This window comes from Felis catus, chromosome D1, assembly GCF_018350175.1.
Source record: "Felis catus isolate Fca126 chromosome D1, F.catus_Fca126_mat1.0, whole genome shotgun sequence".
Taxonomy (NCBI): Eukaryota; Metazoa; Chordata; class Mammalia; order Carnivora; family Felidae; genus Felis; species Felis catus.
The window spans coordinates 10,066,840-10,082,711 of NC_058377.1; the positions used below are offsets into that span (position 1 = coordinate 10,066,840).

At 48.4% G+C, this 15,872-nt stretch overlaps 1 protein-coding gene and 1 long non-coding RNA gene across 22 annotated transcripts in view; one reads left to right on the plus strand and one right to left on the minus strand.

Moving 5' to 3' along the window:
- DIXDC1 (DIX domain containing 1) overlaps positions 1-15,872 on the plus strand; it is a 73,601-nt gene that overhangs the window by 31,052 nt on the left and 26,677 nt on the right. For 17 of the 21 annotated variants that reach the window (XM_045038279.1, XM_019811274.3, XM_045038284.1 and 14 more), the window contains 5 exons: positions 1,755-1,884; positions 5,173-5,298; positions 8,108-8,339; positions 9,867-9,974; positions 15,369-15,481. In XM_045038279.1, coding sequence (XP_044894214.1) covers positions 1,755-1,884; positions 5,173-5,298; positions 8,108-8,339; positions 9,867-9,974; positions 15,369-15,481 — 709 coding nt within the window. Of the gene's footprint in view, positions 1-1,754; positions 1,885-5,172; positions 5,299-8,107; positions 8,340-9,866; positions 9,979-12,211; positions 12,696-15,368; positions 15,482-15,872 lie in introns of those variants that run through there. The other 4 variants (XM_045038280.1, XM_045038290.1, XM_019811277.3 and 1 more) reach the window with 4 other exon arrangements.
- Positions 661-12,081, minus strand: LOC109491791. The gene is made up of 4 exons (XR_002145273.3): positions 11,578-12,081; positions 6,095-6,388; positions 2,638-2,902; positions 661-1,978 (listed from the first exon to the last, which is right to left on the minus strand). It is a non-coding gene; the product is annotated as an uncharacterized LOC109491791 (long non-coding RNA).

The window sequence follows — 15,872 nt, forward strand, 5'->3', positions numbered from 1 at the left end:
GGGTCAGATCCCAACTGTTACCCTTAATGCCTTTTTTGGTCCTAACTCCTTTGCTCCAGAGCAGAGTGGTTTACTACAGAGGTACCCTTTGCCTCCCACGGTGCTTGGGCTGTGCAGCAGGAGCAGACCTTGGGCAAGGGTCTGGCCCACATTAGGCAGAAGGTGTGGCCACCCCTGTTATACCAAGTGAGTGGGGTAGCACGATGCCCTTCGTCAATGCTTGGACCACAGTTAGGCGTTTCCATACCAGATCTGCTGTGTCCTGGCTGGGGCCTTGGGGATGTTCCATCACTTCTCTGAACTTCATCTGTAGAATGGAGAGGATACTGACCCTTCAGTGTTTTTGTGAGGATTAATTAGATGGTGATAACGATGAAAATAATAATGACTGTTAAGCAAGCATCAGTTGCGTGGCAGGTCCTGTCGCAGGCACCTTCATTAATACGATAAAACATATCAAATTCCAGAACTAGTGTTTAGTTCATGTAGACACTAGATTCCTTCCCCTACTGCCTGCTGATATGGCACTTCCTACAGTTTGTCAGCAGCTGATAGATTATTGCCTTAGTACTGTCTTTATAAAGGACTTCATTTATTGCCACAAATCGACACAGAGAAAATAACGAAGATTTAATTTAAGCTCGGGAAGCAATCAGTGGGTAATTTCCAACATTTTATTGAAGAAGTACTTGTGGCGTAGAAATCAACTATTTTTCAACCAGCTTGTAATATAATACCGTTAGCCCTTGAACCTAATGTTTAGGGTCAGGGTCTTGGGCTTCTACAGAAACCAGACAGAGCTGCTGATTGTTCTGGGATATTGTTCATGTGCTCTTTTGATATTTAAGTGTCCATCTTCAGAACAAATGCAAAATTAGAATAAACACCTGGATGCAAGCTTTGGTAGGGGACAAAATGGACTATGTAGGGGGATCCGAGGGCTGGGATGAGTTGTGTGTCCCTATCTGGGCCCGACAGGCTTCTGATGATACTGGGTTTAGCTTTGTCTGACAATAAATGAAAGCCCTCCTGCCCGCCCCCCGTGCCACAACCTCTGCCCAAGTCTTCAGGGTACTGCTCACCAAAGCTTTTCTTTTTCCTTCTTTGTGCAGATTTTAGGCAACTAGATCCTCTTTGACAACATAAAGCACGGATTAACACTAACTCTGTAGCAATCCCAGGATTATGGGCTCAGGAGAATAAATCTCGGGTTGACAGTGAGATGATTTCCATTAAGTCTCATTGTGAAGAACATAGTGATGGGAGAGGTTGTTCTGAGCTGGCTTGCTGTTGTTTATTTCTGATTCCCCAAGACCAGCCTTATGAGTATCAGTGTCCATTGTGCATGTGAGAATGAGTGATTGTTCTTGAGAAGCACAATGGGTTACTGGCAGCAGTGATCACACCCAAAAACTGGCCGTGCTTCTCCACTGGCCCCCATCCATGGTCAAGGGAGCAAAACTCAAGGAAAGCAGGAGACCTACTCACTGAAACACTCATCTGTTTCTCTGTGTCTCCACTGCCACCAAGTCAGCGGTTAGCTTTCCCTGAAGACTAGCAACTAGCATAAAATTAGAGATTTTTAGAACATGCTCCATGTCTCACCATCTTTCTTCTTTATTTCCTTGAAACCTCCTCCTCCCTCTGGATGTGGATTTCCCACCGTAGTCCAGTCTCAAATGTCGCCTCAGAGGGTGCAGGGCAAAGGAGAAGAATCATATTCCTTTCCCTTATTTCCACCTTTGATTTTCCAGCAACAGCTCCAGGCGTATGTGGCCTGGGTGAATGCACAGCTCAAGAAGAGGCCAGCAGTGAAGCCCGTGCAGGACCTGCGACAGGATCTTCGGGATGGGGTGATCCTGGCATATCTCATCGAGATCGTTGGTCAGTGGGCCCTGGACTGATGCCAGCACAAACCAGAACATGCCTTCTTTATCCTCCATGTGCCCTTCCGAGCAGTTTGCTTCTTCTTTATACCCTATGGAAATGGAAGTAGAGAAGGTTTAACATTCTTGCCCATCATTAACTCATTTATTTATTAGTCAATAAACAGTGTGCTAAGCACTCTATTAGGCTTTGGGAATGTGATTATAAGCACAGTCTATGCTCTCAGGAGTCTCCCAATCTAGTTGGAAAGACTGGAAAGTGAACTCATTCCATTAATGTACTTAGGACTCTGATAGAGTAAGGACAGATAGGAGCACCTGGGTGGTGGAGGCGCCAACCCAGTTCTAGGGGCTCAGCGGTGGCTTACCAGAAGCACCGATGTCTAAACCGAGGCTGGAAAAGGAAGTAGGAGTCAGGAAAGAAGAAGGAGGGTTCCCAGCAAAAGGACCCCTTCTGTGAAACTACCATCATGCCTCACAGAAGGGTTTCCATGAAGAGCCCTGTAACTGTTGCCAGTCGCCCTTATTGGATGGTACCATACCCTTCTTTCTACAGCATTTGTCCACAGCTCTGTTATTACTATGTGTTCCCACGCACTGAGCGGTGACTGTTTACCTCTCTCTCCCGTATAGACTGAGCTCTTATTTAAGAGCAGGTACAGTGTAACTTTTTTTTCTGTTCCCACACCTCCTACCAAGTGCCTGGCACGTAATAGGTACTCAGACATTACTGTTATATTCATCAGCTGACCTTGCTTAGAATCCTTGAGAGAGTCACTTGCTCCATCCTTACAAGTGGTGCAGAAGGAGCCAGGTTTGCTACAGGCAGCCTCTCCGTGACTGCCTCACCGGGCCAGCTCACGGATTCATCAGGGCACTCGTTTCTAATGAAAATAACGATGGTCATAGTAATAGCTGCCATCTGTCGGACACTTTTTAATCTCATTTCATTTCATTTCCTTTGATCGTCAAGCCTTGAGAAGCACCTACTATCATCCCTGTTTTCAGGAAACAAGCTTAAAAGAGAAGATTTATAAACATAAAAAAATGAATTCCCTGAGCACTTAGAATAGATGAAGCGTTGCGCTAAGCATGCTACCTTGGATGGTTTATACTACAGGTGTGATACAAGTACTACCATTTTATGCCATCTCTCACGAGGTTGAGAAGGGCTGGGCAATTGTACAAGGCCACATAACTGTACGTGGCAAAAGCTAGACCCGCTTTAATTCCCAAGCTCATTTTAAACATTATTTTTCATTTGCTGGAATAGATTATAATTGAAAATATAATCAGACAGAAAATGCAGAAGCTACAAAAGGATATAAAACCTTTTTTCCATCCGCACCAACTACGTGTTCTTTCTGGAAGCAAGTAGTGTTAGCAGTTTCTTACATTTCTTTTCAGAGATATTCTATGCATATACAAGCAATATGAATATGTATTCTTTGGTTTCCTGAAATCCAGATTCTTAAATGCTGCATTTTATTGTGATTTTGCTATATGGAAAAACTCGCTGAATTCACTGCCTTGTTCCCTGTTCTTTCTTTAACAAACCCTCACTGGGCTTTTGATCCCACCTCTCCACTTACACTGTTCTCGTCAAGGTCACAACCTTTGCCTTATCCAGCCCAGTGGCTCGGCCTCAGTCCCCATTTTATTCGACTTAGCAGAACTTGACATGGTCGGTCACTCCCTCCCTCCTTCAAACACTCTCTTTTCTTGGTGTCCAGGACTCTCCTTCCTTACTGGCTCCTCCAGCTTGCTCTGCTGGCTTTTTTCCTCCTTCCTGACCTCTAAATGTTGAGACCTTCCACATTCAGTCCTTATCCCTTGTGTTTTCTCTGTCCCCAAGTGATCTCCTCCCACATCTGCATCTTAAGCTCTAAACTTTTCCTTGAGTTCGAGACATGAATATCAGCTTCCTGCTCAGCATCCCAGCCTGGCTGTCTAAAATGCGACTCTACCTCCACACGCCCTAAGCAGAGCTTTTGATCCCCTTCTCTCCACCAACCCCTCTGTCCTCCAGATTTCTTCGCCGAAATCACACACGGCGGCTGTTAAAGTAGAACTCTTGGAAGTTGTCCTTGATTATTCTCTTTTCTGCCTGTTTTGTACCCAGTCCTTCACATGTGCTGTCTGCTTCATATTAAAATTTTACCTGATACCTGGCTTTTCACCTGTCAGCCTTTCCCACTCAAGCCCAAACCATTATCCCTTGTCAAGACAAGTTTCATTTTCTAACTAATCTCCCTGTTTCTGCTTCACATAAATTAAGCCCATATAGAGCCAACTTTTTTTTTAAGTTTATTTATTTTTTGAGAGAGAGAACATGTGCATGCATGCATGGGGAAGGAGCAGAAAGAGAGGGAGAGAGAGAACCCCAAGCGGGCTCCGCACTGCACTGTCAGCGCAGAGCCTAACGCAAGGTTCCATCTGTTCATGACCTGAGTCGAAACCAAGAGTCAGACGCTTAACCAACTGAGTCATCCAGGCGCCTGTAGGGTCAACTTTTGAAAGCACAGATCACGTAACTTCCTTGCCTCAAACTCTCCATTGGCTGCCCATTACTCTTAGAATAAAATTCAAGTTCTTTACTTTGGTCCACAGAGCCTTAAATGATCTGGCTTTGTTTACCTGTCTAACTTCTCCTAGGACTTGACTCCTCTCTCTCTCTCCACTCCAGCCATGCTGGGCTTAGAGCTGCTCTTCAGAGAAGCTGAGCTCATTCCCACCCTGGGGTTTGGACTTGTGATTCCTCAGTCCAGAATGCTTCCTCCTTGAATCTTAACATCTCTTACTATTCAAGTCTCTGCTTGAATATAGTATCACGATCCCACACTTTTTTGTTTTTCCTCGTAGCACTTATCACTACATGAAATTCTATTAAACACAAACTGGTTAACGTGATCATCTGTTATCCCTAGAGATATAAACTCTGTGATGGAAGGGGCTGTGTCCATCTTGTTTATTGTTGTTTCACTGTTGCCCAGAACGGTACCTGGCACACAGCAAGATGCTCAATGAATATTTGTTGAGTGAATAAGGGGACACAAAGTAACTTCACAGGCCCCTGGATACAGCTTTGAAAATTTGAAGGCCCACCGAAAGGACTTTGCTCTCCTGTTCCTCCATCCAAATTACAAGCACCAAGGCCTAACACACTTGCACATTTATATATAATCTGAGCATTTACATCGAATATTCCTTTTCTCAGTGTCTGGCTATTATGAAACCTTGGTATGGTTCCTCCCTATAACTTCACATATTTTCTGTCTTTGAACAGCAGGAGAAAAGCTGAATGGGGTACAGTTGAGTCCCAGTAACCAACAGGAGATGAAGAACAATGTGGAGAAAGTGCTACAGTTCGTGGCCTCCAAAAAGATTCGTATGCACCAGACTTCGGCTAAAGGTCAGTGCCTCATCACGTCTGGGTCAGCTTTACCCAGTGATTATGAGCCTCAGAAGGACCATCCGTCGTGTAGCCGAGGGTTCTGAGTAGACTGGAATAGGATTAGGTCTATGGCCTCATATCATTTTTCCATAAAGAGAGTTACCCTCTTGGGATGGGGCGATTCTCAAAATCTGAGTGCTTTTGAAAACCTGGGTGGAGATAGACATTCTCTATTCATTTTAATTGAATAAAGGTTTGTTTGAGTGTGTGTACAAAAATTAATCGAGTAGAAATGACAAGACCGGAGTATTAACTTTAGAATGTCTCATTTAAGGGGCACCTGGGTGGCTCAGTCGGTTGAGTGTCCGACTTCAGCTCGGGTCGTGATCTCATGGTTTGTGGGTTCGAGCCCCATGTTGGGCTCTGTACTGACAACTCGAGCCTGGAGCCTGCTTCAGATTGTGTCCGCCTCTGTCTCTGCCCCTCCCCTGCTTGTGCTTTGTCTCTCTCTCTCTCTCTCTCTCTCTCTCTCTCTCTCTCTCTCTCTCCCTCTCTCTCAAAAATAAGTAATAAAAACATTAAAAAAAAATAAACTCTAGAATATCTCATTTAAGTTATCAAATTGAAGATAGATGATGTTTTCCAAGTTACTTGGGTTTCATGCCCAAGAATTATTTCAAATCATATTAGCTTTATTTTTTTCCATCCAGTTTTCCAGAAGAAAAATATTTATGGCTTTTTTTTTTTTTTTTTTTTTGGATAACACAGAACATTTTGGGCAAGAGGAAAGGGGCTCTGGGACCTCTGCACATACCTTATGTTATAGCCACACGACCAGAAGAGGACACTGCTCAATTCACTTTGAGCCCAGGCTGCAAGGAAGCAATTGTTTAGGGTGTCTTGAGAGAGCATAGGCTCCCTGGCCCTCCCGCTGTTTCTCTAGAACTGATTGTAGATCTAGTTCTGTTTCAGCTTCAGTTTCTGGGTCTGATGGTCCAGGGCTCTGATGAGAAAGGGGGCCAGAGGGAGCCTTCCTTCTGTGTTGGATTATTGGCGTTCTAGGTGTTGGGGTCATTCAGGTCGGCCGATTCTTACCATTGAGAGCACCCTGTAGAAGGTATCAATCAATCTTTTTCCAAGCCTTGCATATTTACAATGCTGTGAAACTAAAAACATGAGAGTTTTACCCATTCCCTTACGTGAACTTTCACCAGACCTATCGCATTGGTTTTTTTTGTGTGCATTCTTTTTTTCTAGGGCAAAATTTAGGGTGTCGTAATGTCCGTGCTCTGGTCCCCATGAGGGGTGGGCTTAGGGATCTGGCCCATTAAAGTTAGCTATTTTGAGGGAACACCGCCGTTGAGGACATCATTGTCTTTTACCTGGAGAAGGGCAGCAGTTTCCTAATTAGTCTCACTGCCTCCCATCCATCCGCTCTCCACACTGTAGCCAGGATGATCTTTCTGCGAAGACATATGCCCCTACCACTGCTCTGTGTGTGCAGGTCCTTATGGGAGAATCCAAAGTCCTTCCTGGGGCTTGCCCTGCCCTTTCTGACCTCTAATTTCTCCCCTTGTGGCCTCACCCCCTCACCCTCTCCCCTTGCACTCTGGGCCCTAGCTGTGCTGTACTTTTTCCACTTCATCTGCCACAGTGGCATGCATAGAAATATAATGCAAGTCACATATGGAAGTTTCTGAGAGCCATATTTTTTTAAAAAAGGAAATAGAAGATAATTTTAATAATATATTTTAACCCCAAATATCCAAAGTATTATCAGTGCAACATGCATTCAGTATAAAAGCTATTAATGAGATATTTTGCATTCTTCTTTTTTTGTACTAAGCTAATGAGATGTGTTTCAATCTGACTTTTTTTGTGCTAAGTACCACCCTTATAGCACATTCAATTCAGACTATATCTTTAAAAATTTTTTTTAATGTTTATTTTTGAGGGAGAGAGAGAGAGAGAGAGAGAGAGAGAGAGAGAGAGAGAGTGCGAGCGGGTGAGGGGCAGAGAGAGAGGGATACATAGAATCCAAAGCAAGCTCCAGACTCTGAGGTGTCAGCACAGAGCCCCCGATGCAGGGCTCAAACCCACCACCTATGAGATCATGACCTGAGCCCAAGTCGGACGCTTAACCAACTAAGCCACCCAGGTGCCCCCAGACTATATCTTTTAAACGCTCAGTAGCCACATGTGGCTAATGGCTCCCATATCAGATGGCACAGCTCTCGTAGGTCATGCTCTCTGTCACCTCTAGACCTTCACGCCTGCTCCATCCTCTTGGAACACTCTTCTCCTCCTTCATCTGATGAACCAATCAAGTCTCACTTTAAAACTTATTTCCCCTATACTCTCTCCCTGAGCCCTCTAGACTAGACAAGATGCCTCTACTTTGAGCTCCCAGAGAATCCTGTACTTCTACCGTAACACATTACCATACTTTGTTGTAAATGCTTGTTTTATTTTTAATGTTTATTTATTTGAGAGAGAGAGCACACATGAGTGAAAGCAGGGGAAGAGCAAAGAGAGAGGGAGACAGAGGATCTGAAGTGGGCTCTGTGCTGACAGCAGAGAGCCTAATTCAGGGCTCGAACCCACGAACTGTGGGATCATGACCTGAGCTGAAGTCGGATGCTCAACCGGCTGAGCTATCCAGGCGCCCCTGTAAATGCTTTTAAATGTTCTGTCTTCCTGTCGAACATGGCTTTGTGAGAACAAAGACCTTGACTGCCTCGCTTACCTGTATCACTAGCAAATATGTGTTCAATGAGTGAACCCTCTGCCTCTGTCTTAGCACCTCTGGGTGTGTTCTGTCCCTCAGATATTGTGGAAGGAAACCTGAAGTCTATCATGAGGCTGGTCCTTGCCTTGGCAGCTCATTTCAAACCTGGCTCCAACAGGACAGTGAGCCAAGGACGGGACTCCAGAACCCCTCTGCAGAGTCACCAACCACACTGTGCCACTGCTGTGGCCCAGGGGGCAGCTGCCGCTCTGGCCGACGTGTGTCATGACATGTCACGGTCGGGACGGGATGTCTTTCGATACAGGCAGAGGTAAGGGTAGAGATCTGGGGCTGGGAACTTGTTCCTCTCTGAATTTCCTCCTTTAAATGATACTGTGCAGTAGACAGAAGGATCACCCAAACAGCCCCACGCTGCAGAAGAGAGCAAGGAGTGTAGGTCAGAGAGGACACTCCACGAGAGAAGAGCCCTTTAATTAATTTATGTTTTATTTTAGAGAGAGAGTGCATGCATGTGCACGCAGGGGAGAAGGGCAGAGAGAGAGAGAGAGAGAGAGAGAGAGAGAGAGAGAGAGAGATGTTTTTAAATGTTTATTTTTGAGAGAGAGCAAGAGGGAGAGAGCGAGAATCCCAAGCAGGTTCCTCCATGCTGTCAGCACAGAGCCCGAAACGGGGCTCAAACTCACAAACCGCAAGATCATGACCTGAGCCAAAATCAAGAGTTGGACGCTTAACCAAATGGGCCACACTGACGCCCCGGGAGAGAGAATTTTAAGCAAACTCCACACTCAGCGCAGAGCCCAACATGGGACTTGATCCTATGACCCTGGGATCATGATCTGAGCCAAAAATCAAGAGTCGGATGCTCAATCGACTGAGCCACCCAGGCACCCTGAGAAAAGCCCTTTAATATTTTTAAAAAAATTTTATATATTTTTATTTATTTTTGAGAGCGAGTGAGAGAGAGAGAGAGAGAGACAGACCACGAGCTGGGTAGAGGCAGAGAGAGAGGGGGACACAGAATCTGAAGCAGCTCCAGGTTCCAGGCTGTCAGCAGAGTCCAGCGTGGGGCTTGAACTCACGAACTGCGAGATCATACCCTCAGCCGAAGTTGGAGGTTGAAACTCCTGAGTGACCCAGGCACCCTGAGAAAAGCCCTTTTAATTTTTTTTTTCAACTTTTATTTATTTTTGGGACAGAGAGAGACAGAGCATGAACGGGGGAGGGGCAGAGAGAGAGGGAGACACAGAATCGGAAACAGGCTCCAGGCTCCGAGCCATCAGCCCAGAGCCTGACGCGGGGCTCGAACTCACGGACCGCGAGATCGTGACCTGGCTGAAGTCGGACGCCCAACCGACTGCGCCACCCAGGCGCCCCGAGAAAAGCCCTTTTAAAAGAGATGTTTATGTTGCAGTTAGCAGAAAGTAAAGGAATCACATTTGTAATTTTTTGCTCTGATGCCCAGAATCTTAAATATATGCCTTTGGCACGGCGTGTTTTCTACACCGGGAGATATGTGGGAGCAGTGTTCAAGTCATCTGGGGGAGTCTCCCTAGAATGTATGCTAAAGCCAGCCTGTCCTGAAGGAAGTCATGGCAGGAAACATTTTGGGGGTTATATGTCTGCTGGGAGAGAGCAAGACCCTGAGGTGTTGCAGACCCTAGGGAAATCCATCTGTCTGTCTTCCCTGCTGGGTGTCGAGGGTCTTTAAGGCCGGGGCTTGGCCTTACTCCTCCTCCTTCCCCTGGCACTCTCAGAGTGGCCAGCTACCGGTTCTCGTTGAGTGGACCCGAGCTGAAAGACTGATGCCCTCTCCTTTGCTGGCATCCTCCGGCTTTAGGAACAACAGCGTGGACGAGGAGATTGAGAACCCGTACTGGAGCGTGCGAGCCCTGGTGCAGCAGTATGAAGGGCAGCAGAGGTCCCCGTCTGAGTCCAGCTGTAACAGGTAAGTGCGGCGCCAACTTCCCACCACTGCCGTCCTGGTTAAAGGTGGAATTCTTGGGGATTCTCAGCCTCAGGTAGCAGCACAACAGGCTTTAAGGCTCCTAAACCTTTTCTCTTTCCCTCAGGTTGTTTGACTTCAAAGGGGGTAGTCTTCGGCACTGCTTTGCGGTTTTGTGCTGGCAGGCAGGCAGGGAGGGTGGGGTGCTGGTAAATTTCCCACACAAGGAAGCTTTTTGTGCAGAGCCTCAGTGTCAGTGCTTAGGTCTGTCCACACGGGGGCCTGTGAGGGCCCAGCCCCTGGTTCTGATACTTGCGTATCTGCTGCCCCCGTTTATGACAGCCAGTTCCACAGAATGGCCTTTGCACCTGAGCTTAACTCTAAGCATGGCCTGAGAAGGCTGTCTAACACTTACAACAAGAGAAAAAACTGAGCAGAGTTGTCTGAGAGCATGAGAATGTTCCAAACTTTCCTTTACAGGGCTAGGAATTGCAGCAGATTAGTGTGAATTTGAGTGGGCTAAGATGTTTGTGACTCTAGCAGAAAGGCCATCTGTATCTCTTAGAGCCAAGTGCAGAGACCAAAACAGGACACAGTGCTCTAATAAAAGCCTGATCGATGCCAAGTGCAGTGGCAGAAAAAGACTACTTTCCTAGCTCATGTAAATCATGCTCCATAAATACATCCCCAGAACATGTTAGCTTATTTACTAACTTCATTTCATAGCTGAATCATACTTAATTTATGCTCTTGTGACCTTTTCTTTCCTACCCCAACCCAGCTTAGCCTGTTCTCATTACACCTAAGTGTTCCTTGTCTTACATGTATCTTATGTGCATTTGTCTTCTTCCTATCTCTTTTCCACATAAAATTCTGTCTTAGATTGATAGACCATTTCTTAATTTATTGCAGTCACATGGAATTCTTCCCAGCACTTCACTAAACTGATAATCTTGCTCAACTTTAATTTTCACCTTTAATAGATTGCCTTTTTATTTATAAAATTTACATAACATAAAATTAGCCATTAATCATTTGGAAGTGTACAATTCAGTGGCATTTAGTACCTTCATCATCTTGTGCAGCCGTCACCTCTATCCAGTTCAAAGACATTTTCATCACCCCAAAAGGAAACCCTGTACCCATTAAGCAAGGGGTGTGCTAGTAGGGAGAATCTGAGCCATTTCTTCCTTGCTTGCTCCTTAGACTATCACTTGGTACAGAATCAAAGGACGTTTCATTGTATAATGAGATCTATAGCTTCCTGCATGGCTACAGGCCTTTCACTTTGTTGTGCCTGCCAGTGAGAGAGAGAGAGAGAGAGAGAGAGAGAGAGAGAGAGAGAGAGAGCAAGAGAGCGCCAGGGGGGAGAGAGGGAGAGAGAGAAGTCTGCATTTCTTCCAGAGAACACCTGCTTCCTTCCTTTCTGGCAGAACTCAGACTGGGGCCGGGGCTGTGACACAGCCGGAACTAGGGACCCACTGGAAATCGGGCTGTAGTGGGTAGACAGTGACAGTTTTCTGGGAGGGGGTCAGATAATAGTTCGCATTTCCCTTTCACTCCTTCCTGGTTTTTAAATTTTTTTGTAAGCTGACCGCTCACTCACCTCTTTGGGAGGCTGGGTCAGCACCTTGCGTTTTCCTCCATGAGCTCCCGGACCCAGCAGGCTTTGGAACATTCTGCCCGCCCACCCCCTTCCTCAGGGTGAGGCCATCTCATGGCTTAGGGACCCCTGAAGGCCCGAGACCCCGCGATGTAACTCTGAACGGGGAGTGGCTCGGAAGATGGGGAAGGTGGCCCCCTGCTTCTCCAGATTCCCTGGCGGAGCCCTGACCGCCTGTTGCTCCGTAGACCTCGGGCGGGCCGGCCGGCCTCTTACTGTGTCCACGCAAAACGACCTCGGGCTGGGAAAAAAGAACACGCGAAAAACGCCTTTGGGAAGGTGGGAGATCGGCGTTCGGCGGGTTTCCGGGCGCGACCCCGACTCTACACCGCGCTGGGCGCCCCCTCCCTCGAGGAGCCGGTGACACCGGCCCCAGACCTCCGTGACCGCGAAGGGAGGGGTAGCGAGGAAAAGGCGTTTCCAGCCCCGGGGCGCCCGCGGCCCCGCCCTTGCCCCGCGCCGGGCTCGCGCTCGCGCCCCCCCACCCAGCCCGCCCCGCCCCTGCCCGGTCCGAGCCCCGCGCCGCCCGTCGCGCCGCCAGCCTGGAAGCGGGGGCGGAGCGGGGAGGGGCGGGAGGCGGCGCGGAGCCCGGGGCGCCCGCGAGCTCGCCGCCGGGACCCGACCGCGCAGCCGGAGCCGCGGGCGGCGCTGCCCCGCTCGGGCTATGGGGTGAGATGCCCGCGCCCGGGGGCACGCCCGGAGTCGCGCGGCCGCCGCGATGCCGCTGGCAGGGACCCGCAGCCTGCGAGGGGAGGTGGCTTCCGCCCAGGCCGGGCTGCTGCAGCGTTTGAGCGGCCGGGACAGCGCGCCTGAGACCCGGCAGCATCCCCGTCCCCGGGGCCGGGACGCCCGCCTCCCTGCGCTGCCGACTCTCTCCCGCGGTCGCGGCCGGCAGCTCTGGTAGCCAGCCTGCCGGTGGAGTGGTTGCTCGGGCCCCAGCGCGGGGAGACATGCCCGAATTCGGGAGCGCCGGGACTCCCAGCCTCGCGCTTCACCCGGGGAAGCAGGCTCGCTGAAGCCGGAGCCAGGAGGGGGACCATGGGAGGGACGCAAGTCAAATGGTGAGCAGAGGCCACTTTGGCTTTGGAGCTGGAGGGGAGCGGGCGGGCGCAGGGCCAGGACTGGAGGATGCTGTCGGCCTGAGACCGACCGGGATGGGTGGGGGCGCTGTACTGGGAAGGACGGGCTGCTGGTCTGGGATTGTCACTACAAAATACAGCGAGTGGGGGTAGGAAACTGGAGCCGGCATAGGGGCCAGAGGAGTGGCCCTTTACCTTATCCTGTCTTGGCCGTGGGAGGGCACTTGAGGAGTAAACAGGACTCTTTCCCATTACCCGTTTTCAAAAAATTGATTTTACCCTAATTTGGACCTCGCTGGGGGGTTGTTTGTCTGATGTTAAGATTGGAGAGATGTTAGGCCTGTGGGAATTAAGAAATGTTACCAGTCACACCTGATTTGTAATCAGTTCCCTGATTTGCGGGGATTATGATGGCAGGTAAGGGATTGCTTGTTTACAAAATAGGGGTTTTGAGCTAATCGGGAAGAGCCTAGCATTACAATACTCTTCCTGTGACCTGAAGCAGAAGATTGGAAGCCTCATCTCGATGTGGCCCACATCTCGATGTGGCCCATCTCTAGCAGCAATCTTGCTGCTCCCACATGTGCCCCAGGATTTTGCTTCCCCGGTCCTTTATTTTTTTGACCTGACCACCTAGTTTCCTGGTCTCCCCTCTCTGTGGCCTCACACACCGGCAGCCTCAAATTCAAGAAAGAGAAATGTTGTTTTTCTTTTGGCCGCACTGCCACTCCCCCAGTGGGGCTGGGTATGCAGACATCCTCCTCCTCCTGCCCTTATAAGGGGGACCGCTCACTTAAGAGGGAGAAGGTGGAGCTGAGCATGCGTCTCCGCTTTGAGGCCAGCAGTTTTCCAGCATCCTTGCTTCACACCCCTCTTCCCACTCTCCCCCCGCTCCCCCCCCACCCCCCGCCGCGTCTCACACATACCCACTGTGGTCCAGCCAAATGCAGACAGCGGATCGCGTCAACCATAACACCTTGTCAGCTAAGGAAGTGTTTTTATCGTTTCTCAAAGGAGGGCAGCTGATGCAGGCGTCTTTCTGAACGTCGATCCCCATTTCTGCAGGGAGGCGGATGCCGCGTCCTGAATGGTCAAAAATCTGTTCTCCTGTTAAATGACATAGTACTCTCAAAAGTATTATATAAAAGCAAAGTACACTAATGCTTTTCCAGCAGCTAATTCATGTTGGCCTGGAAGTCAGATTACCTAAATGGTGAAAGAGGGATAAGAGAGTTCTATAAAAGCAATTACCTTTACTAAACACCACTTCTTGCCACTCTCTACTTCTCTTGTCTGCTTGGACTGTGGATCTGTAGGTAGGGTTCAGCGACGTTCTTTAATTTGAAGAAGGAAAAAAACTTTACATTTTTTCTGCGGTTCTAATAAGGATGAGAATGTATTACTGGCTGAGGTCATTCCCGCCAAAGCCCTCAAACTCGGGATCAACGAGGAGGACGAGACACCAGTCCTCAGGCTGCTTTCGAGGTTTTGAAATCTCTGACTACATCCACTTGTGCTCAGCTCTTGCTTTTACTGGTTTCTAGGAAGACAAAATGTTAACTCCTGATCATGGCTGTGAGGATTAGCCTGGGAGACTTCAGGGGCACATTAAGTGGGTCAGCGAGTCCTAGACACTTTCACTGTTGTCCGGGTGATGGATTTGGAAAGAATTCCTGAGAGGGGGCTGGGCCTGGAGACCCCACAGCCCCTGAGATTGTTTCAGAGTTGATGTTCTCAAGGTGCGGTGCAAGGAGAAGAGGCTCTTCAGATTCCTTTCCCCTATCAGATGGAAACATCAGCCTCCCATTCCTATCTTGTCTCGTAGATTTGCTGTTATTCTGTGTGGCTTTACAATTCATCTTCCCTGACAATCCCAGCCGTCCCTCCCAAGGCTGATAGTTGGATCATAATTTAGGAGTTGCTGAGAGGATTCTGATGACCGTTCACAAATGGTGTAGCAGGGATCTAAGTAACTCTTTGATGGTACAATCAAGTAAACCCTTCCCTTTGCCGAGCAAGTCTTTTCCCGTTTTCCTTATCATGTCCCATCCTTGTTGATGTATCACTGCCCCTTTGCCCAGCCCCGCACTGTCCACACTCTGGCCTTTTCTCCCCCTGAATCACCCTCAGCATTGCCCCCTCCTTCGGGATCAGCCTAGGTCTGATCTGCCATGTTACTCTGCTGGTGATGCTTGTGTCTGTGGGACAGCAGTGGATTGGAAGTAGATTTTTCCTTCCAGCTCCCAAAACTACTAAGACACACGTTAACGTCAGTCTTTGAACCTGGGCCCAGGGACGGAGGTGATGGTAAGTAACAAAAAACAAAAAACAAAACAAAACTTGGGGGTTCTTTAAGATGCTACGTTATCCGTCCTTCCAGTAAATCTCTTCTTTATGAATTGGGCTTTGAGGCAGCCTTGCTGTGGCAAAGACTTCCTAGGACTGGGTCATTCATTCATTCAACATTCATTTCATTCCTTCAGTAAGTTCATCCTGCACTCATGCAACAAATGTCCATTCATACTGTGGGCTGGGGACTGTGTTAGGCACTAGGAGGAAGATGAGTAAGAACATGTCTCTGGGATAAATTATGAAAGTTGGCTTCCAAACCGCTGTTCACAGTAATCATTTCTCTTCCTTTTCCTTCAATCACAGCCTGACTTCACCCAGTCCTATCCACAGCGCAAAGAGCGAGTCCATTATAACCCAGTCGGAGGAGAAGGCAGATTTTGTGATTATTCCCTCTGAAGGGATAGAGAACAGAACAGGTACTGTCTGTCAGCGTGCCTGGGTTGGCTCAAGCCACAGCCCTTGCCTTGAAGGCTTGGGGGATCCTATCTACCTATAAACTTCCTGGCCTTCTCCCTCCCCAAAGTCCATGCATGCTAGGTTAGCTCTAAAGGGCTCTGATGTCTTTGAGCCAGTGAATGTGGTTATCCTCTTGCAGAATGGCACTTCTGATGTCACAGCTGTCCCAAATCTTACAGCAGGGGAGATAGGCCTTTCCTCTGCTGGCTGCCTATGAATTAGGAAACGACTGTGGGGCAGTCTGAAGCCTCATTCAAGTAAACAGTTTTTATTATTCCTGTGTTATGGAGATAATTCCAGTAACCCTTTGACTTAAGTTTGAACCAGGAGCATATAATATGGGCGGAGGTA